At 41.3% G+C, this 22750-nt stretch overlaps 3 protein-coding genes across 9 annotated transcripts; 1 reads left to right on the top strand and 2 right to left on the bottom strand.

The window, feature by feature from the left end:
- Positions 1–67: 67 nt before the first annotated feature.
- Positions 68–8806, top strand: LOC144520952 (uncharacterized). Of its 7 annotated transcripts, XR_013502269.1 has the most exons (4): positions 68–183; positions 2057–2253; positions 2563–2644; positions 8220–8806. XR_013502269.1 is itself a non-coding variant. In XM_078255085.1 (3 exons), exons 1-3 carry the CDS (start codon positions 105–107, stop codon positions 5365–5367), a joined length of 336 nt encoding a protein of 111 aa, XP_078111211.1. In that variant the 5' UTR covers positions 68–104; the 3' UTR covers positions 5368–8806. The 7 variants fall into 7 exon arrangements, 1 of the variants encoding a protein (XP_078111211.1); XM_078255085.1 differs by lacking the exon at positions 2563–2644 and having other exon boundaries at positions 5308–8806; XR_013502271.1 differs by lacking the exons at positions 68–183; positions 2563–2644 and adding an exon at positions 511–682 and having other exon boundaries at positions 5308–8806.
- A 347-nt stretch (positions 8807–9153) lies between these two features.
- LOC144520954 (adenosine receptor A1) lies at positions 9154–10770 on the bottom strand. Its single transcript, XM_078255087.1, has 3 exons — positions 10156–10770; positions 9579–10045; positions 9154–9405 (listed from the first exon to the last, which is right to left on the bottom strand). The coding sequence occupies exons 1-3, from the start codon at positions 10491–10493 to the stop codon at positions 9155–9157; spliced, it is 1056 nt and encodes a 351-aa protein (XP_078111213.1). The 5' UTR covers positions 10494–10770; the 3' UTR covers position 9154.
- Positions 10771–12211: 1441 nt separating this feature from the next.
- On the bottom strand, positions 12212–15077 carry LOC144520951 (uncharacterized). The gene is made up of 6 exons (XM_078255084.1): positions 14817–15077; positions 14604–14638; positions 13690–13903; positions 13455–13573; positions 13157–13310; positions 12212–12931 (listed from the first exon to the last, which is right to left on the bottom strand). The coding sequence occupies exons 1-6, from the start codon at positions 14911–14913 to the stop codon at positions 12624–12626; spliced, it is 927 nt and encodes a 308-aa protein (XP_078111210.1). The 5' UTR covers positions 14914–15077; the 3' UTR covers positions 12212–12623.
- Between the last annotated feature and the right edge of the window lie 7673 nt (positions 15078–22750).

The raw sequence follows: 22750 nt of genomic DNA on the forward strand, positions 1-22750 counted from the left end.
CCTACAGTCTAGCTGTGACTATATTTGTCCTCCCTGCCTTCTCTCGCTTGCAAGGGGACAGGAGAGTCAAGAGTTGGACGGTTGCCAAAAGAGGCCGGCCCGCCATGCAGCTGAAACTTTTACAAGCCAAGCAGGAAGAGAGACACAGGGAGCGATCGAAGAAGAAAAGGAGGAAAAGAAAATGTGAGAGAGACATCTGAGCTCCTTTCTTTCCTCCCTGTCTCTCTTCTCTCTGTGTCTGTCTGTATGTCTGTCTCTCTGTTTTCTTCTCATTCCTTGTTAAAGCCATACTGTATTTGCCCGCCTTAATTGGCAGGGTGTAAGTGTAGGGCTGGAGGACATGAGGGGAGGAGGGGGGGGGGGGGACTTTGGGTTCAGAGAGTTCAGCTGAGGAGAGAAATAAATGCATAAACAACAAAGGAGACGTGACGTCAGGTTGAGGGGCTGTCCAACCTGCTGGCTGAATCTGAGCCTCCATGGAAGAACCAGATTGTTCGCACCACATGTGTGTGTGTGTGTGTTTGTGTGTGTGTGTGTGTGTGTGTGTGTGTGTGTGTGTGTGTGTGTGTGTGTGTGTGTGTGTGTGTGTGGATGTGTGTGTCCATTGTCCTATCTTCGAGAAAAGACTCATGTGGAGTTTAAGCAGAGAAGCTGGACTATTGTGGTCTGTTTTGTCTCCACGGTAAGTGTTTGAGGACTGGGAGAACCCTCCAATAATGTGTGTGTGTGTGTGTGTGTGTGTTTGGTCAGTTTGAGGACTCAATAACTCAGGTATTACAGCAGCTGCAACAAGGAATTAACTGTTTAAAATACCAAAGACAAAAAAAAGCTTGTTTTTTTGTCTTCAGGTGGTTGATTTAAGTTTGAAAGAAGAGAACATTTCCAATTTAAAAAGTATTCCTGTTTTTTTTTTTTAGAAGTACAGTCTGCATATTGAAAATGACATCAGCTCAGAAGTGAGCTCTGATTGGTTGGCTCGGCTTGGGATACCCACTCAAACGTTAGTGATTGGTTCACAAGCAGGTTATAGAGAAGGTCGGCCATTTATGAACAGATGGATTTATGTTTTCTCTCCTAATGATTGGGGTCATCTAGAGGCGACAGCTCGCTGATCCAAGAGCTGCATTGGTGTTCAACTCTCTTGCTGGTGTGAGAAAGCAAAGGGAGACCTGGGAAAGATGCCAACGGCTAGCGAGAGAAAAAAAGTGACATTCTCTGAAATATCCACCCTCCTCGCTCATTGATTCATTTAGCTAAACTCCCTCAAACCCCTCCCACCGAGGAGGGCAGATATTATCCCAGATGGAGGGAGAGGACAAATGTGCAGAAGGATGGAGGGAGACGCGGAGAAAAGCAGACAGAATAAAGTTGTCAAAAAAAGAGACTCCTCTTTGAGGCAAGAGAACTTTTTGATCAATTGATTGTAAAATATGGTGATATGAACAATATGGTAGAAGTGCTTGCTCGCTCGCCATCTGTCTGTTGCTGCAGGATAGAATAAGTACAGCACAAGGTGAGAGGTGTGATTTGGATGTTAGATGATTAACGTACAAATTATCAGAGTGCTCCAGCTGTTTTGTGTCACCTCGTCTGCTCACGACAGTTTCTTCTCTTTCTTTTTTATTGTCTGTCTGTCTTACGCTCTTTCTTAACTCTTTTTCTCTGACTCCTCCTCTTTCTGTTCCTTCTCTCTCTCTCTCTCTCTCTCTCTCTCTCTCTCTCTCTCTCTCTGACTACAGCACGTCCCTCCCTTCCTCTTTCTGTCTCTACACCCACCCTCCTACCCTCCCTTTTCTCCCCTTCCCTCTTGGCAGCAGTGCCAAAGTGGGCAGGCGGACTGAGGCAAACACAGCACAGGGCAGAGCAGAGGGCGAACCAAAGGCTGGCGAATTGATTATGTGTTATATCTGTGTTTTGAAGTGTCCTCCGTCTGTGTTTGTCACCGTTTTGGTCATACGTAACTGCAAGTAACGTGAGTCTATTGTGAGTCTTCTTGTGTTGTGTTCAGTGCGTTTGATACTGTGGCTTGTGTGCATTTTCTGTGTATGTGTTATAGGGCTGTGTGAGAGCAGACGTCCCTCTGTCACCCAGTGTACGGACAGACGCACTCACGCCAGTAGGAGGGGATTGTGGGAAGGGGGTGTAGCTCTCAGAGGGTGTGCTCTACTCCTCTCTTTTCCCTTCTTCCCGCCATCACGGCCCTCTTCTCCTCCAGTCCTCCGGCCCAGCCCGCCACTCACGTACAGGCTCCAGGTATTTTTCTTTTTTATCCTGCGACACCTCTTCCCATCTTTTTCACAGCCCTATAATCTTTCTCCTCCAGTTCCTCTCACCCTTTTCTCTGTCCTTCATCATGATATTTTTCCTGTAAATGTCTTATCGTCGTCAGTTGCCACGCTGCACTCCGCTGGCCGCCATTTTTACTCAATGGACATAACAGGAGAAACTTTTCTAGAGCTCAGAGGGACTTCTTGACTCCCTGCTGACCATCTTCTTTCTCCTGCTTCCATTATCTCTTTTATCTCTGTCCTTGTCCCCCACTTCCTCTCCCCTCTGCTCTAGGACAGCAGGCTCTGACAGGGTGGTAAACAGTCTTTCTGTGGCTTTCCGTACTGAACAGGTGTCTCTTTGTGGACTAGCAGGGGTAAGGACAGGCCTTCTTGGTTACTTTCTGACCTCAGAGGGTCGACCGAGCTGTTGTTGTGTTCAGGTCAATGTAGCTTGTCCTACAGGCCAAGTGAGCCACTTGGCAGGTCTCTTATCATCCAGAGCCATTATGACAGCTAGTATGAGGACAATATTGACTTTGTTTCCTTTCACACGCTGTTTGCACTTTCTGCCACTGTTAAAACTCAGATATGTGGCAGTTGCTTCACAGGAACATGCCTGTTTGTGCGTAGGATTATCTTTCTTTGATCTAGAGGTGTGACAATTTGTTAAAAGGTGGTATCTTTAATGTTTCCCTTGACATACTGCCTCATAGACTACTGTATATGATACTTTGCACTTCAGACGAAACTGAGGCAGAAATGAAACTGAGTTAGGACAAACAAACAGACGACGCTGTAAAGAAATGTTTAATGTCAGTTCTTTCTCAGTGTCAGTAAGGCTGTTGATTTAATTTCACCAGTGTGGCCCGTCTGTTGAAAAAACAGAAAACTTAAATAGTAGCATTTGTCTGATTGATATGTATCTTACTCAGCACATTATTCATATTACACTGCATATTTTGATTACAGTCTCATGTCAGAGGCCAGAATGCCATGAAACAAACGCATAATATCAATGTTGCACTCTCTGAATTAGATAATACAGGATATGTAAATTAATCAACTTCATCGTTTAACCTACTTCTAGACAGGAAATTTAATACAGATTGAACTATCTAAAATATCTGCATATTGTATGTACAATTAGGACTGTAACTGGACTGCTTATTGTTAGTACTGTATCTTGATCTAAATACGTGTTGGTGTTAAGATGGCGCCTTAGTGCCACGTGTTTATGAAACAGAGAATATGGGCAGACCCTTTCAACATGCCCCTCACAATTTGTTGATATACTACTCCTAATTCCCCTACATCAGCCTCTGTCATTTAAAGTCAATCAGCTTTTGCATTCAGCAGCGAATTAAATTCATAAAAAAGAACCAAAAGAACCTGTCTACAAGTCTTCGACGTGTGACAGTGACGAGAGGAAAATGTTAAGAAATAAGCTGTAGAAAAAGAGAGCGAACAAGGGTTACAGAGACAGAAAGAGAGGTAGGAGTGGGAGAGCTCTTTCCCCGCCCCTCTCTTATCCTCAGATGAACTTATCGTGTTGCCTCATAGTGTTTCTGAGTTTTTCTCCTAGAGGCAGTCAGGCTAACTTCCTGCATTCAGCCTCAACATAGCTGATTGGTTGATATCTTGGCTGACCAGTCGCAGTTTGCAGCGAGGCAACAGGAAGTTTCTCTTCTCATGCAGGAAGCTGCAGCTGTTTCGTCCTGACATATACCACTTTGCACTCTTGCACGCATACTCTTTGTATACATGCACACAAATGTGCTAGCACACCCTGCACGTATGTATGCATGCATGTGTGTATGGCCTGCTCTGTGTGGCATTAGTGAATGCTCTAACGTGGGCGTGTAGCAACATACCAGCCAGGCCAGGCATCTGAGCCATCAGAAACATTTGAAACCATGGTAACCACACATCTTATCAGCACATTAGCAAAAGCATAGACAAGTGGAAAAGAGCAGAGGGGATAGAGAGAGAAAATGAAGGGGAGGAAAGAAACATTGGATCTGCATTTTCTTCATTCAGAGGTTTTAGATACACATCTGGCCATCTGGGTAATTGCAGGGTATAGTTTAGCTAATACACCAGTGACTCAGAAATTGTCCTATTTTTCGTTTATCAACTAATAACTCTCATTCTCTTGAACAAACGGACTCATTCTGTTTTCTACTGTTGTGACAAACTAACCTGAGAAGTATAGATCTTAAAATTGGTGATTTACAAAAGTGTAATGCGTGTGTGTGCCCTGCCACCTTTTTATTCACCTTATTATATCACATGGTTATTCAACTTGGCTTCACTTCTGTGTGTGTATCTGGTTAAAATGATTGTTGGACACTGTGATAGTCAACACAATGGCTCCTTTATACTCTTGCCTTATCTGGGTCATGCTATCTTTTCATCAAACACATTGCCTGTTTACCTAGCTCTTATGCCTGTAAGCCTGACATTTGTGTGTGCAGCCCTCCATCTTGCAAAACAGAGAAGTTGCTGGCAAAGGACTAGAAGCATTTTCATTTCATTAACATTTCGTAAAATCAGGATCAGATAGGATGACCTTCTTTCATGTGCACAGGTCAAGCAACTGTGCTGTGTTTACCAGTGTGTGGTTGTGTGTGAGTACATATATATGTACGTGTATGGCAGCGTATTTCTGTATACATGAATACTCGTGAGCATGAGCCTTGTGTGTATGCGCTTGGCTAATGAGGGTATACAGAACATCAGTGCGGGCACAATGCCAAGTGGGGACGGAAGAGGCTCAGTGCTCTCATCCTTCGTTCATTTAATGTAGGAATCAGGCATTCCTTAGGGAGTGGGGAAGGTGAAAAAGCAGGTATGATAAAATCACCATAGCGCTCTATTGAGGATCAGCCCACTTATATCTGCCAGATGCCTGGACACAATTTTTCTCCAGAGTAAGACTGGACACAGGTAAGACAAGACATCCGTTTGCATCTTTTTAACTGTGGAAATTCTTCGACCTGCCATTTATTGTATGGCATACTTTCTGTGTCAACTCCAGCTTCCGCACCGCTCCTCCTTCTCTTTGCCCACCATCACCACCTCCTTCCTCCCTCATTGAAATTCTGCCTGGCGCACAGACACTGCCCATTCTTGGCACAAAGCTCAGAGAGAGAAACACACAAGAACCTGTACCAATCGTGTGGTGCCCCCTCCGTTGTGTCTGCCAAGCATTCATCCCATCTTGCGGACCAAGGGACCAGGCAAACCAATAGGTATTTCCCTGCCTCTGCTTCCTGTGAAAATCTGCTCCAATTCGGAGGAGTTTTGTTGGCAACTGAGTGTGCTGCGTGTGTTTGGGGATTCGCTGATTCATTTGTGTGTTTACGTCGTTTGTATTGGGTGAGGAATGAATCTGACGAAACGGCCTATTGTTTCCATGATAATTTTCATCTTAATTTTCGCATGGGTTTGGATTTGTTAAAGATAGCGCAGTAGTGGTGGTTTTCTGTGTGCTTTAATAGCCCAGCAGGTTGATGTTAGAAGTTTGTGAAAGCTGTAAATAAACACTGGTAATTCAGTTTAGCAGCAATTCTGATTTTGTTCTTTTAACTTCTTTTAACTAATTTGATTGTAACATCTTGTCTTTTTTGAAGGTGTTCATTTTTTTTTTCTTCTTAAAAGGCCCGCCTATTTCATAGTTGTGGTGGTATCATAAAAATTAATGTATTTAAAACAAATATTGGATGTTGCATGTCTGAAACAGAATCAGGTATTGGCTTTATAGATACTGTCTCTGTACATCTGTCTGTCATTAAAAAAGAAACTCTCTGTGCTACAACTGACATGTTTTTTTTTGGAAAACCCAAAAGAAACATATGTAACTGTCATCCAAAGAAAGATTAACATACTTAAGCAGGAAATTGTCTCCAGAAAAACATATCCTGGTTGGTCACAGCAGAGCAGCGTTGTCAGAGGGAAAGAGAGGACAAGCTCAGTGTTTCTTGGCTTACACAGAATACTGCTAATATAAATGTACTATCATTTAACCATAATTCTGCTGAGACAGATGCACAGACAGACTGTCTGATAGGCGGATGAGATTAACTCAATAGGCCACATTTCTTCCTTTCCTCATCTTTCCTTCAAAATCCTCTCAGATGACCCACTGGCTGGAGGCTCATTTATTTTGGAGATGTTGACAGAGAAAATGATTTGCCCCAGCTGAGCCATGTGTGCCCCTTTTATGTGCCATTGACAAAGTCCACGATCACAGACAACAGCGCCCGACAGAGCTCACATGACTGACTGAGTTGGGCCTCAGTGCTTCCAAAACAGTCGGGAGTTGTGCAGGAAATGGGACGCCAATTTTCGCAATAAACCCAGAAGAACAGAATTCCCCACGAGCACTTAATGTTAACATCTTTTTACTCTACTGTTAAACTTCATTACTTTGACCCATTTCCCCCCAGTACATTGTGTCATAACACTAATAGTCTGTCTTCCAAATACAGCTCCAGTCAGGGGACGTTTCTTGGCGACCAAACAGAGCTCGTAGATCTCTCACTGCGCGGTGGCAGAGTTGGGCATCATGCCAACACACCCCCTTCTGTCTGTCTGGTGTTCTGTAATCAGACTAGCAGGGTCTACTGCATGCTAACTATTGGCTGGTCTGGACCAAGTCTCAGGGGTTGTGGCTGTATGCTAATTTATGCAAGCAGTGTACCTCCTAACCCCTTCTCTGTCTATCTGAGGCCCAGTTTTGGCATTTAGTCTGGCACTCATTAACCCTTCAGTCACTGCCATGTTAACCTGCTGGCCCATCCCTACCTTAATCCCTGAAGAGTTTAGCAGTCAGCTGCCTGAGGATGAGCCAAGTCTTTCTTAGTGAGATTAATATAAGTTTAGGAATTCAAAAATACAATCTGCCTGTTCAGTGCCTAATTTTTGATCGACCTGAAGCTTAACAGTTAATGGTACCAGTAACATTCCGTATCTGATGCCTTTTCTCTGTGAACTTTCTGGCTGTCTGATAAGTATTGTTTGAGTTGCAATCTTACTTTGTAATTGTGACTGTAAACGTGTCATCGGTTGTTAACTTCGTCTCAGTGCTTGACACAAGATTCATTCTCTATCACCGTCGATAGAACAGCCGCTCTTTCTTCATCAGCACAGCTCGAAAACCCCTCAAAAGGTAGACCTTATAGTGTTTTTAAGCAGACCTAAAATGGCCGATGTGCACGACGCCATTTTGTGTTTCCTTGTTGTGTTTTGGGGGGCAGAATCCCAGCCTTGTATTCAATCAGAGGCAGCTGGTGGAAGCCATATTTGCAGGCATCTGTGTGTGTACCTCCATCTGAGAAGCAGCAGCCAGCCTACACAGGGATAGCCCACTGGAATGAGCTCAGTTTTTGGCAAAAACGGAAACGAATTCCTGGCACAGAGTCGAGCAGCTCTTTTTTTTCTTTTTCTCTTGTCGATCACATGCCAGAGTCTCAGGAAGCCAGTGAGTTGTTTGTTAGGCTTTCACACATTAGTGCTCTCACTTTCCGATGTCTGCTTACCATTAAATTATTTGTCTTTGATTCATTTTAATGGAACGGATTTCCTAAGACATTTGGCTCCGCATCAAAAAAAGAAAAAGAAAAAGAAGCTTGGTTGATCGGTGAGGATGTGCCAATATGTGCATTTTTCTTTTTTTAAGAAGTGATAGACGTTTCTCATGAAGCAGATTTTAGCCATAAGTCATGATTTTTGAATCAATTCCAGTAACAAAAACAAAGATTCAGACACAGAGATAAATCTAAAGATACGATTACACTCCTTTGTGCTGGGACTGAATTTGAACACATCAGTTGAAAATGTAACGCGCATATACACTTCAAAAATGCAGTTTTATCTTGCATGTATTTTACGGAAACAATAGTTAATTAAGATAACCCTCTCTGTCTCTTTTTCTTTGTACCATTGCAGGACAGTTACCTCTGTGGATCTTTGAAGCAGAACCAACGTGGATGCTGTCCTTGGGGCTGAGGTAGTAGATTGAATAGTTGTGGGGTTATATAACCTCTTTTTGAGATAACTATACAATCTACTGTCTTTCCCAAGGAGACAGCTGAGTCAGCCACTCGCCGACTGTCATTTCCAGATGGAAAATCATGTCGTCCAATTAAAATGTCCGCTTGCAGCAATTAACATAATGCACCGTGTCAACCATTGTTTTGCTAGAGCAGGTAAATTAGGTTTAATCTTCCCTAACAGGACGTGAACGTGTGGTGTGTTTGATTTGAGCTCTGTCAGGGTGAGGTAGTAGGTTGTATAGTTTGGTGGGTGGGATTGCACCCTGCTCAGGTGATAACTATACAGTCTATTGCCTTCCCTGAGGAGCTCACTGAACACTCATGAATGCTCAACACACTCTCGTAGTAGTATCACATTTATTCATAGATTATTTAGAAAAGAGCAAGTAGATATGTGCAGCAAAAGGTTAGTGATAAATTAACTGAAGATGTCAAATTACAAAAATATGTACATCTCAATAAAGTCATACTTGCCTCAAATCAGTTGTCCTAAAATCAGTGAATGAGATCTTGGTATTGTTTATTTGTCAACTACTGCAACTCTGATGGTTTCATGGTTTGTGTACATCAGCTAGTGAGTTTGTTAGTCTACAGCACCCTCTAATGGAAACTCAGGAGATAGCTTTGACTTAAAGTTTGCGGATGAAGGGTAGGCGACCAAATGTAGGGTTTCATTCAAACCAAATCCTACACACAAATTAAAACACTCCCTGGCTGCCTATATTTCCTCAGTTGGTTTTGTATAATAAAGCCTTAAATGATTGTTGGATGCAGTGATTGTCAGATGTTCTTGTGTGGGTTAAAATCTCCTGACAAAGTCCCATGAACTCAAACCTCAAACATACTGGACCTAAAATGACTGTGGTCCTTTGTTAGGGTCTTCCCTCCTGATCCACACGTCTCTGTGTGATTGGCTCGGCTGCCTGTTGTTGATCGGCAAGCTTGCTTGTCCCCATGGCAACAGTTCAGCCTCACGATGAAGCGACTCCATATTTGGCTGTAGGCCTGTTGGATCTTTGGGATGCGACAAGCATAGACCACAGGATTGACTGCTGAGTTGGCATGAGACAGGAGAATACCTGAAAAAATGCATTTGTTACTGTCAGACTTCACTGTAACTGCTGGTAAGTAGTCTTATCTGTAAATACGTGATATTTAAAGCCTCTGGGGGAACTTTTCGAACAAATCTCTCGACATGAAAATAAAGGAATGACCAACTTCAGACTGTGTAATCACTAGAAAAGTTACCTGCCTGTATAGAGTGTCCCCTGTGTGACAGCTTGAGGACCCTGAAACAGCAGCAGACAGTTCATCAGGTGCAGAGGAATCCAGCAGCCGGCAAACAAAATGAGAACCAGAGCCAGAGAGCAGGCCAGCCTCTTTTCCCTGAGCAGAGAAGCCTCGGCTTGGGGACAGCTCTCTTTTAGACGGCCCTGCAGGCTCCAGAAGATTCGAGTGTAGAGGAGGGTCATGACCAGCAGGGGCGCCATGACACATCCCAGAAAGTTGAAGTAAACCATGAAGGGGAGGGAGATAACTGAGAGGAAGGTGCAGGGTGGAGATATGACAGAAGAGGAGGAGGATATATTGGTGGAATCAGATGCAAGAGAGGAGTAGTTGTGCCAGCCAAATAGAGGGGTGAACCCGAGTAGACAGGAAAGTGTCCAGCACACAGACAAGGCCATCCATGTACGCCTCTGTGTGGCCAGGGCTTTGTATCTGAGGATGAGGGATGAAACGGAAAGAATGAATAAAAGAGAGAGGATTAAATCCATATATCCATATAGGTTTTCTACTTGTAAACCAGTGTGTCAGAGTGTGTTCCTCACCTAAGCGGTGTATGTAACCGGAGGTATCGGTCCACGGCGATAGCAAGCAGTGACAGCACAGAGGCCTGAGTCAGCACGAGCACGACACAGCTGAGGAGTAGGCACAGGTCAGGGGTCACACTCACCCAGCCATCCAACAGTACAGCCAGGGGCACAGCCGCCACACCAACTAGGAAGTCAGCCACTGCCAGGGAAACAAGGAAGCAGAAGGTGGGCTCCCGGAGGGAATCCCGGATACCAATACACACCGCACACACCACCAACACATTGCCAAGGCAACAGGCCACAGCAATAAACACTTCTAGTACTGTGTAGGCCACCCAACTCCATTCAGCCATCACTGAAGATGGAAACCAGGGAAGACAGAGAAGCTGTGAAGTTTGATTGAGCAGATTTTCTTGAAGGCTGTGGGCAGGTGGGATGAATTCCACAGGGAAGTTAAGTCAAACATATTCCTGTGGTTGTTGTTCAGATAGTGTATTCCTTTCTGGCTCAGCTCTTGGCTTCAAATGACCAGAACTGCATTGAACAGATGCTTTTTATATGCAAACATGCATGCGCTTCTGTGTGCACACACAACACACAACAACAACAGGCATGCACTCCATGGAGACGCCATCTGTATTTCATCAGTGAGTGAAAATTCTTTCTCACTCTGATAAATGTGTCTCAGTAGCCTGAGAGGAGAGGACTTCTGAATGAGCTATGTCACATTTTTCACACAACAGAAGTGTTTGATATTGCCAGTTTGATATTTTACAATGTAATAGTATTATTATAATGTAGAAATACTGAATTACAACTAAAGCAAAATGTACTTTAAATATCAAAATGTCCTCTTTCAGAGTGTCATATTTTGATACACATTATATTATTTCTAAGCAGCAGTTTAATTTTGTAACGTTTTGAACTAATTTGAACTAATGGGGCGACGCCTGCGAGCTGGTTCAGGCAGCCAACTCGAGGTGCACTGCGTACACACGTGACATGCCTCACTCCCTGTATCATTTACCAAACACACCTCCTCAATTTGGTCTATTTAAACTGCACAATTTCCCCATCTCTGTCTTGTCAATGCTGCTGCTGCCCTGCACCTGTTGCCCCACCGTGGTGGTCCAGCATCCACCTGCAGGCTACGGCCAGGGGGAAGCTACTTTATCATCACTCTCCAATATCTCATGTAAACCCATACTGCTGGGAGTGATGAGGTCGGAGTCTGGCCGCCAAACACAATGTTCTGCTATTATAATAAACATTTCAAACGTGAGTTGTCTGACTGAACTCTATATGGTGTTGGGTAGTTTGATCGATCATACGGTATCACGTTTTATAAGTTGATCATATGTTTTATGTGATAAATCTAAATCTGCAAAATGATTAGTAACCAAGACTGTCAAATAGTGTAGGTACAATATTGTCCTCGGAAATGTAGTATAAAGTAGCATTAAATGGAAATACTCAAGTAAGTACCCCAAATTTAGTGAACAGTACTGTACAGTACTTCAGTAACGCAGTTACTTTCCAACACTCATTGTCATACCAGAACAAGTTTGTAACAATTACCAGAACTAAAAGAAAAAAATCAGCTCTGCTGAAATGACAACCCATGTGTATTGAATATCAATGGCCTGCCCCTGTTTCATGCAGTTTTCAGCAGGTATGTGTGTGGCTCCATCATTTGACTATGAAAATTAAATTGCTTTACTTTTTCAACTTCAACGAAAGTGTGTTCAGTGTGTGTGTGTGTGTGTGTGTGTGTGTGTGTGTGTGTGTGTGTGTGTGTGTGTGTGTGTATGTGTGTGTGTCCTGCTACTCTGTGTGTCAGGGGACTTTGTAGATGTTACTGATTAACAGGTCTGTTTTGTTCAATGCATGCTTACTTTGCATACTGAAGAATTTTGGCTATGGGTGTATTTGTGTGTGTGTGTGTGTGTGTGTGTGTGTGTTTGCTTAAGTTTATAAGCACATCTGTGTTTGCTTGGCTGATATGCACGACACAATACATCTTTGCTCTCATAGATAGATAGATAGATAGATAGATAGACAGACAAAAATATCAGGTATTCCGAAAATATATATATTTTTAATTTCATCTTAAAAGAAGATATTTTTACACAAACAGAGCTTGTTCACACAACCTAATTAAGTCTTTAAAACGGTCTTGTATCTGCTTCATATCTGCAATACAGAATCCCAAAAAAAGAAAACCACACCTGTTATTTTAAGAACAATATAGATTCTACTTATAAAGTAGATATTATGTGATAACCTTTTAGATTTACATCATTTTGAATGCCAGTCTGACCTACAGTGTTTTTATCTTCTGGCTTTTCAAATACTCAGTATTCATTTGTTTTCTACATCCCATGGAATTAGAATCAACAGACAGCACATTAATGGGACAAACATCTAAATATCCATTGTGTTTAGTCTGTTTCTTTGCTGATGTACACTCTTCATCATGCTTTCTACACTGTATTAGAGTCTCCTCGTAAGCCTCTCAGCGTCTTCTCATCGAACCGGTAGGTGAGCTTCCGCTTCACCTTCTGAATCTCGCCGCTGCGGTTATAGTTCCTCAGCGCCCGTGCCATCTTCTGGTAGGTCATGGTCTTGCGATTACCTTTTCGCCGGCCCCACAGCTGCGCCAGGCGCTCCTTGTTTTGGGAGGAGAACTGGAACGTGCCAGAGGAGGATTGGACCCACCAGATGCAGCTCCGCATCGATGGAGTCTGGAGCATCTCGAACAGGAACTGGAACAACCGCTCCTTCCTCTTTCCTGCCATGAAGGAACCAGTTGTAAATACAAACAGGAGGTGACTGTGACTCATACATGTGTGTGTATGTGTGAAAAAGCAACCTAACAGAAGGCTTAACACTGTTAGGTGTGTTGATACGTTAAAGTGTTGTATTGTTGAGAGTTTTGGTGCTCAAGTGCATATGTGAAAATGTGTGTGTGTGTGTGTGTGTGTGTGTGTGTGTGTGTGTGTGTGTGTGCGCATACCTGAAAGTGGGACAAGAAGCAGGGAGTCTCTGTCCTTCCTGCATCCCCTGTCAGATGATGGTGATGGGGAATCTTGGTATTCCTGGTACTGGGAGCTACTGGACAGCGAGTCTGAGTCAATGTATGCAGGTGCCTCGTAATACGCGATGTGGTTCTGAAGCAAACATGTATAAAAACATATTAATAATTCACAAATGATTGAATAGAGTCAATCAAAAAGTGTCACACAGTGATGTGTTGTCTGAATTAGCTATGTAAGAGGTTTAATTTACTAAGAGACTGAGGTCCTTGAACTCACCCATTGGCTCTCATGGGGACTAGGCCAGGCTGAAGGCAGGGCTTGCTCTTCATATTCCTCGTTAGGAGTGTGAGAGCCACAGTGCCACTCATACGGATGCTGGCCTGACCAGCTGTTCTCTACCGACAAACAGACAAAAGATAATCAGATAAAAGATATACAAATATGCAAGCACCAACATCATCATTATCATTATCATCATCATCATCATCATCACTGACCCCCCAACACTAACCTATGATCCTGGTGCCTTGGTGGGAGTGTGTGTGTGTTTGTTGCCCCATGGTGGTCGGAGGTGATGACGGTGTGTGTGCAGGTTGGACCTCCAGTGAGTGCTCCTGCAGGTACTCCTCAATGACCTCCAGGTCCACCTCAGGGCAGGAGGAGGGAGCCACTCCGCTCCAGGCCCCCCGACCTCCACTCAGCTTGATCTCAGTCACATAAGCCATCTGACAGACAAAGAGCAGGACAGAGGCGTTCAGAAATCATACACACTTTGTTGTCTGTTGTGTGATGCTGACAGAGAGAAAACACTTTGGATGAAGTGGGGCATTTATCTCGTGTCACAGCCAGAGGTGTTATATTATCAGACCACACACCTGCCATTTTTTTTATTCTGTCATGAAAACCCATTGTTGTTTTTGTTGTTTGTGGTGCACTTTTTGTGCTGTGGTGGATCATACAGTGTTCTGAGATCTGAAGAATCAGGGATGCACTCATTCATCAATTTTAAATGAGCTGTGACTATGAATCATCCATTTTCTACATAATAATAAACAGCAGTGATCAGTCTTGTAATATGAAAATGTTTCCATCTAGCATAGAAAAATGACACATGCTTATTACATCCACATGCAGCAGTGAACTATATCTGACCTGATCTGAGCTGTGTGTCGGTGTGTTTGTTGTCTTGAAAATGAGCCAGGTAACAACCACTGTGACTGTGTATTTTAGTTTGACTGGCAAATTTATGCAAGTGTTTGTGCTTTCACCAGCACAGGTAACAGTAATGTGTGGCTATAACCTTTTACCCTATAGAGCACACTATTACTGAAACATCTAGATGTATGAACATTTGTCATGAATGATTTTACTAAAAATTAAAAAAAAACATACACACTAAGTAAAATAAAATAATATCAGACTCACCGTCTCCATTTCTGCCAGCATACTTAAAGGATATTCTGGAAAGAGAAAACACACTTGTGAGACACCAGAATCGAAATTCACAAAATGAACAGAGAAGTGAAAGAAGCTGTCACACATACTTCTCTAACTTATCTGATAGACAGTCATATGACAGCAAAAGACAAATAGACCATCTCAGAACCTGAATAAATGAGCAACAACAACGAGGATTACCTTGTGAAGTCAGAGGTGTATGCTCCTGTGTCAGCAAAGTAGTATCCTCAGGCAATAGCGGGTGGAGACATGAAAATCTGAATGCCTCACCTGTCATGCTCCACCTGGACGTTACCTCTCTTATAGTCTTTGCACACTTTTGGCCAAGCCTCCAAGAGTGTACTAGAGTGGGAGTGGTTTACAACACAAGTTCTTTTTTAATTTTTTTAATGAAGATTGTTTGTTTATTTCATATAACAGCTAGAGATTCAGGGAGTGTTTTTAGCTTGTGAAACTTTATTTCATGGACTCAAACTGTGTCGGTTAATAGCTGTGTTTTTAAATCATTTTATTCACAGCAGAGGTACCATGGAAGACAATGATGTGGCTTTATATTTTTGGCATGATAATGGAATATAGGAAGTGGGGAAGATAGAGCACAGACAGAAGGCAATAGGATTATGAGATAAATGTGTATTGCTACCTATATGTTTTAAACGATGGATGTATCATCTGGAATGTATTTTGAAAAACTCCACACACTCTACACACACCACTCTATGCTCACATATTTGCATTACAATCCATTGTAATGTACAGTATGTCATGTACTTATTTACCCATACATACACTTTTTGTTTTGGCCTCTGTGCTCATTAAATGTGGTGCAGTTCACAAACCTTTCTCCACACTTGGGAAATGTTTTTGTAACACCTGCAAAAAATGACTCAGTGAGAAATGTGTTTATGTTGGCTGAACACTATTCAATAAGGAAATGTCCACAAGACCCAAATAGGACAATGTTTGTGACCTTTGGCTTTCAGGCAGTAACAATTTACTTTAACCCCCTATATTTATCATCTATAAGCACTTAGTCTTGCATTGCCAGACCTATCCCCACAGCACTGCGGAGTAAATAAGCACAATATAAACATATAATCAATTGTTTATATCACATTACAATACACAGCTATAAGGACATTTAAATGGTCATTCATTCTATATTTTATATAACAGCTTACAGTTATGGACGCTTCACAGAAGGAGTTAAAGCTGTTGACAACTACATTGTTATCACTTAAACCCTTAAAAAGACCTGATATCTGCTACAGCTACATTATCGTGGGTTGTAATCCATTTATGAAACACGTAATGCTCCTTTTGACTGCTAAATAGGAGGGTTAAAATAAAGTGTAACCATCTATTCATCATCAACTATGCTCAGCACATCATGGACATATACATCTGACTCTGAGATAAATCTAAACCATACTCCAAACAATATTTCTAGAATATAGTTTTTGAGAATTGTTCAACTAACTTACTATTTAATAATAATGTATAAGTAAAAGTCGAATACGGTCACTTAAATCTGTGAACATCATTGTAACTCTGATGGAGTATTTTTTTTTAATTAGCTTCCTTGCTTTTCATGAACCACTGTGGGGAAGTAAACAGTCACAGGTATTGCATCACACCCACGTTAGGAACACATGATCTAATTCATTGTTCACTTTTGATATATACTACAAGTGAGCATGTTCCTTTTTGTTGTTGTTACGTGTATAAATATTTCAGCAAAGATTCCAGTACTGGCAATGAAACATGCATATTTTTCTCTCAGGGTGTGTGCAGCTGAGGGATTTCCCCAAACCTTTCTAAATCTTAGACACACACTGACTGTAACACAACAAACTTCTCTACCTGATAAACTTAAATAGCTTGCTGTAGAAACATGTATCTCATGTATAACAGCCCAACATATGTCTTTGGCTTATGGTCTGGAATTAAATGAGACAGTAAACCCATTCTGAAACTTTTACACAAACTCAGTGCCTCAGAACTCAAAGTAAGGATGGTGATTCAATCATGAAATTACAACTGAATTGGAATCAAAGCCTGCAGGTGAAGCTTTGTCAGTGGCAGAATATACTTTCCATTCAACTGCTGCTCCTATTTCTCCAGATTATAATGCATATTAACTTGTGTTCATGTGAGTTTCCTCAAACAGTCCAAAGACATCAAATCAGGTCAACTGCACACTCTAATTGTTCAGTGGTGTGAACAGGAATGTCAGGGGCTCTTTGTGTAAATGTGTTAACCCTCTGATGGACCTGTTTAAGGTGATTCCCTGCAATGCATGCTGGGATGAAGCATGTAAATGTTGGCAGATATACATTCAACCTTAAGAAATAAAACAATACAGCAATGAATATTGTAAAAAAAATGCCTTTGACATACTGTAGGTATTTATGGCTTGATCAGCAGTGTCACAATAAATCCAAAGGCAGCGTCGCTAGCCTGTGACCTCCTTAGACTGATGATATATAATGCGTATGTAATAGGAGAGGCAGCGGGGATTTACACCCTGTGTTGTGTAAAAACTCAAACTGTGCTTACAGGAATAGCATCAGTAAATTTACAACTTGTCAAGTTGTGTGTAGAAATGCATCACACTAAAATATTACCACAGGCCCTAACGCTGTAAACCTATCAGAGTGTACAAGGAAACAACTTTGGGTCATTGAAGGTCAATATGTCAAAGTCAGTGGTTGGTTTCCAGACTTTAGGAAGTCTTGAAATGATAAGAAGACTTTAGGATTAGCACACCTAAATATGGTGCATTTATTTCTTTCTGGTTCGGGACTATACCTATAAAAATGTGTACATGTACTTGTGCATGTGTTCAATCATACATGTTTATGTGTAAACCCCTTTAGAAAATTTATTGGAACAGCGCAGCAGCTGAGCCAATAGTGCCAGTGATTTCCCACCAGTGTGACAGGCTGACCATCTGGTTACTGCTCTTCTTCTGTACTCAAATAATTTGATTCTTGTTTAATAAATCTGATCATGAATTGATTGCTTCACACTAGCTGTTTGTTCATGACAATTTACAGTGTGCTGTGGTTTTTAAAAGCATAGTCAGAGGCAGTCTGGAAACCTGTTCAGCAAGGTGGAGAAATAGCACATGATGTCATACACCCTTTTTAACCCTCTGGATGCTAACATTATATGTAAAACAGATGAAAGCACATCCATAACTAACAAATCAAACAGCAAAATAGGCCACATTCTTTATGATGTGGCAAGACATCAGTCTATCATATGTTTGCTTACAATGCAAAAGTTATAAATATAATTCCCATCAAGGTAGATATAACCGTCAACCACCACACCCCACAATATGCATCATAATTATCTTTTATGAGCCTGCACAAACGCAACATCCACAACAGATTTCTTTTTCTTGTTTTATTGTCATCATGCTAAATACATGTTGGTAGGTTATAGGTGTAACTTTATAAACTACAAAGCAATGCTTTTGTCATTCAATAATTTGCCTGCAAAGCTCAGGCAACATCACTTGTTTTTGAAATTCTTATGTCTTTGTCTTGACCAAATTATAGCAAAGTAATATCAGTACCAATACCAATACAAGTCCTAATTCCAATCCAGTACCATCTAAAGAGCCAAATGTGACATGTTAAAATTTCGACCAAAACTCCACAAACCCAATAGTATTTAGTTTACAATAATATATGACAAAGAAAAGCAGGAAAGCCTCTCATTTCAGAGGCTGGAATCAGAGAATATTGGAATTGTTTCACTATTTCTATTTCTTGGCCTGGAGCAGGAACTTCCTTGAGTCTTGCCTTGCTGGTTGCCTGGCACCCTCACTGTAACGACAAGACTCCAGTCTTTGTGCTAAGCTAGGCTAACTGTCTGCCCGTTGTAGCTTCACATTTATCATACAGACATGAGATTGGTATTAATCTTCTCATCTAAGTTTCAGCAATAAAGCAAATTTCCCAAAGTGGTTAAAGCCAAGGTAGCAGTATTTATCCATCCGGTATTTCTATCCATAACAACGCATAGAGGTAATATAACGGTGGCAGCACTGGTTGTAGTGGAAGTCATAGGCAGACTTTATCATTAGGCAAAAATAGGCAACTGCCTGAGCCCCCAAAAAGCAATCCCCAGTAGCAGTATACTAGTAGTAGTATAGTAGTTACAATAGCACTAGTAGTATTTGTGAGAGTAGTGGTGCTAGTAGTGAAAGTAGACGTTGCAGTATAGTAACAGTAGTAGTTGAAGGAGCAGAAGTAGAAGTTATTAGCTGTCAAATCATATCAAATTACTTCTAGTATATACAGACTTGACAAACGTGTTCGGAAAAACCCTTAGCCCTGAGTGAAATGGGTGACGGTTAGGATTCCTATAACTCAGCTTGCACCTGGAGGACTCAGACAAGGTGATAAGGCCAGAGAGACATTGGACCCTTGCCGTCAGAAATACACAGAGTGATGCAGGTGAAGTGTCACTCTATTAGGTCACTGATAACTTATCTGATTTGTGTTTTTGGACTGCTTTAAAAATGTTGTCAATCACCTTTATTAAGAATGAGCAGGGAAATCCAGGCTAAAAATAGGAGTTTGCATCTAAAAATAAACTCAAGGTTATGTAGGGATTTAGAGAGGGTCAGATTTTGAATCTAATTTTAAGAAATGTGCAGCCATACAGGCAAAACAAACATGAAGCACTACTACTATCACTGGAGTGACATAACAGCTTCTGCATATTACATTATTTTAATATATTAATCTCTTGACAGAAATCAGTTTGCAATATCTACAGGCTAGGGCTGGGCTATATGACGATATATATTGTCAAAACAATATAAAAATGTCTATCATATATTTTTCTAGATTGTTTTTATCGTGATCTTAAAAAAACAGCTGAACTGCGTTACGGCAATATTGATGTCATTTGGGTGCTGCTTTACATTCTGATCCTTTGCACTAAAGTTCTTAATAAAATGAGAAAATACTCAGTTTTGTCAAGTATTTAATTCACACAGGAGTATACAAAAACAGGCTTTGCCATATGGTTATTTCATATAGGCTATTTATTTATTGAATTACAAGAAAATATTAGGACTTTCCTCGACTAAAGAAATTCTTAGTTGACTAACACTCACATGATTTTGTTGACTAATTAATTAGTTTATATAATCAAGAGATCTGTAAAAAATTTGTTTCTCCCCAAACAATCATGCAAAAGCAACACTTTAAATTAGTTTTTTCCACAGATTTGCATATTCCATATAAGTCATTCAGCAGAATTAAAGGGAGAAAAAATTACTAATCGACTATAGAAAGAAATCTTAGTCGACTAAGACCAAAATGACCGATTAGTCGACTAATCAACAAAGTATATATATATATATATTGTTATCGAAATATGAAATGACCTGTATCGGGATAGAAGATTTTGGCCCAGATTTTGACAGCTAGAAACTTCTACTTCTGCTCCTTCAACTACTACTGTTAGTTAGCATATTTTATCACCCAGCCCTACTAGAGGCCATGCAGAAGTGACCACTGTCATTCTGTGGCAATGTTATGTTGCTGAGCATGTGTGTGAGGTGTGTGTGTGTGTGTGTGTGTGTGTGTGTGTGTGTGTGTGTGTGTGTGTGTGTGAGAGTGATTTGATCATCTGTCTGTTGTCTGAATTGTGTCTGAGTCACTTGTGATGTTTAACGGTCACAGAATGGCAGGTGAATTGGAAAACTGACTTGTGAATGCACGCACACACACACTGTTGACCATTAGTGTATGAAGCACTTAAGGATTGTACTGGGCTTATCAACATGAGCCTTCAGTTGCTGATGAGTAAGGGGTCATGTGTGTATGTGTGTGTGTGTGTCCAGGTGTAGTGGGTTTACAGTTATAGCCAAACCCCGTAGATTAGTGAACATACGCAAATCACCTGTACACATGCAGGTTACTGGGAATTCCCCTAACGCCTAGACAAAAAGATGTGTGCGTTGGGGTGTGTGTGTGTGTGTGTGTGTGTATGTGTGTGTGTGTGTGTGTGTGTGTGTGTGTGTGTGTGTGTGTGTGTGTGTCAGGTAATAGGTGATAAAGCCATAGTCCCACAATGAACACACACAAACATGTACTACGTACAGTGAAATAACTGAACTGAGTAATATGTTGAATATTCAGCAGCCAACATTGACACGTTTTTGAATGAATCACAATCAATACATTCAATACAATATACAATACAGAATGAATTCTAGTGCATACATTCACATGTCATTTCTTTATTTCATCTGAATGTATACTTGTGCAGATGGTAGACCTGATGATGATTTTAATGATTTGTGAGGAGCAACAGTTTTTTTAAACATCTGTTTGATGTTCACACCCATGGGCAGTGCCCCAGGGGAGTCATGTAAACAATTTGGCAGGTGAGGAGGCAGTTGGACATGGCGCAGTGGTGGCAAACATACTGTGTATCAGAAACACTGGCAAGTATGCAAAACCTGAGGTTGACCCTCCAACATCACCACCTCTTTTTTTGCTCCACACCCTCTCTGTCACTGTCTGTATGTCACTTTCTTCTTTGAACTCAATGCAAAAATATTTTTTATTCATTTAATATTGTTGGTTCCAAGTGATAGTTTTCTTATTTTTTATAACATTACTTTAGTGTTATATTTGCCCAGTGTTTTAATTAGTATTATTATTATTATTATTATTATTATTATTTAATGGACACTACTTTGTACAGCTTATTTTTCAAGATTTGTTTTTATGCAAATTTAACTAATCTTAACAAAATTGCAGGGTGCACATAAATACATGTCATTTACATGTGATTACGAGCAGTGCGGTCAAGTGGTCCCAGTTAAGGAGGTTAATATACATCACTCATATGGGAATGCTGGAGATAAGGAATGGGATTGAGAACTGGTGGGACTTTGCATTCCCACGGAAGATTGTTTTGTGTCCTCCAGTAGACAGTCCTACAATCTGGTCTCAATAAACCCTCATAAACCACACAGACAAGCACACAAACCCACCAACCTTATCAGAATAACACAAACTCGGTGCGAAGACTGTACATAAATCATTTGTTTTTACAGCGAGATAAGCTCCAGACAAAGAGAGCCATAGCGAGAGAGTGACATTTTATCTGAGCTCCGAGGATAAAATAAAACATCTCCATGAGATTTTCCACCTTGCTCCCAAAGAGTACAATAAATGGCCAAACCAGTCCCTGTTGTACAGAGGAAAGCCCACACACGCCACACTCAGGGAAGCCATGCATATTTGTCTGTAAGCACAGCTTGACCAGATCATAGTGTATTCTCCTGCTGGAGGCCCACACCTCCACTCCACAGCTGTTGTCATGAAGGGAGGGCAGATGAAAACAATAGCTGTCTTTTCTATCAACCTCCCACATGTGAACTCGTCGCCTCGGTAGCAACAAACTCACACGTAACATCTGTCTGTTTTTTCTCGCTTTATGTCGTATATCTTTCAGAGGGTGATGCTGCTTGATCTTCTAACAATGTTAACATTACAAAACAAAATTATTTGCTGTCCGCCACCCTTTGCTCCAGTAAATGATACTGCTACTGTCACATGTGAGGTTGGACAGTAGGACCAAGTCGCTCTACATCTTGACCCACTCAAGTCCAAAGATAATTCCCACCAGAGAAATACTGTAGTTATAGTGGTGGGGAATAAAATTGATTCTTACCCAAGCCTCAACATTATGATCGCCTTTAATAAGAACTGGCTGTAAGCTTACGGCTAAACCAATTTGATGGTGAAACATAACAGATAAAAACATGTGCGTCTTGTTTACAATCTAAGTTACCTCTTGAGTTTTGGTGGGGATGGCTGAGCATGAGCAACCAATTTATTATCATTTGTGAATAAGGGCAGCTTTTTATGTTATCAAATTGATTCAGAACATGCTAAACCCTGTGCTAATTTACTACAAGGATGCTGCTACAGGCACACTTTCAGTGTTTCCCCTACATGCATACGCTGCTAAATGATTAGCGTCGCTGCTAAATGATTAGCCCCGCTGCTAAATGATTATCCCTGCCGCTAAATGATTAGCACCGCTGCTATATGAAAACAAACCAAACT

The sequence above is a fragment of the Sander vitreus genome, chromosome 7 (assembly GCF_031162955.1).
Source record: "Sander vitreus isolate 19-12246 chromosome 7, sanVit1, whole genome shotgun sequence".
Lineage (NCBI taxonomy): Eukaryota > Metazoa > Chordata > Actinopteri > Perciformes > Percidae > Sander > Sander vitreus.

Bases quoted from the DNA above. Each gene is read 5' to 3' on its own strand.
- LOC144520951 (XM_078255084.1), bottom strand. From the start codon at position 14,913: ATGACAGGTGAGGCATTCAGATTTTCATGTCTCCACCCGCTATTGCCT. The intron at 13,904-14,603 runs GTGAGTCTGATA...TTTGTCTGTCAG, and splicing joins TGCTGGCAGAAATGGAGACG to ATGGCTTATGTGACTGAGAT. The intron at 13,311-13,454 runs GTGAGTTCAAGG...TGTTTGCTTCAG, and splicing joins GTCCCCATGAGAGCCAATGG to AACCACATCGCGTATTACGA.
- LOC144520952 (XM_078255085.1), top strand. From the start codon at position 105: ATGCAGCTGAAACTTTTACAAGCCAAGCAGGAAGAGAGACACAGGGAG. The intron at 184-2,056 runs GTGAGAGAGACA...TATGTGTTATAG, and splicing joins GAAAAGGAGGAAAAGAAAAT to GGCTGTGTGAGAGCAGACGT. The intron at 2,254-5,307 runs GTATTTTTCTTT...TGTCAACTCCAG, and splicing joins CACTCACGTACAGGCTCCAG to CTTCCGCACCGCTCCTCCTT.
- LOC144520954 (XM_078255087.1), bottom strand. From the start codon at position 10,493: ATGGCTGAATGGAGTTGGGTGGCCTACACAGTACTAGAAGTGTTTATT. The intron at 10,046-10,155 runs GTGAGGAACACA...CCTCATCCTCAG, and splicing joins CGGTTACATACACCGCTTAG to ATACAAAGCCCTGGCCACAC. The intron at 9,406-9,578 runs GCAGGTAACTTT...GCATTTTTTCAG, and splicing joins ACAGGGGACACTCTATACAG to GTATTCTCCTGTCTCATGCC.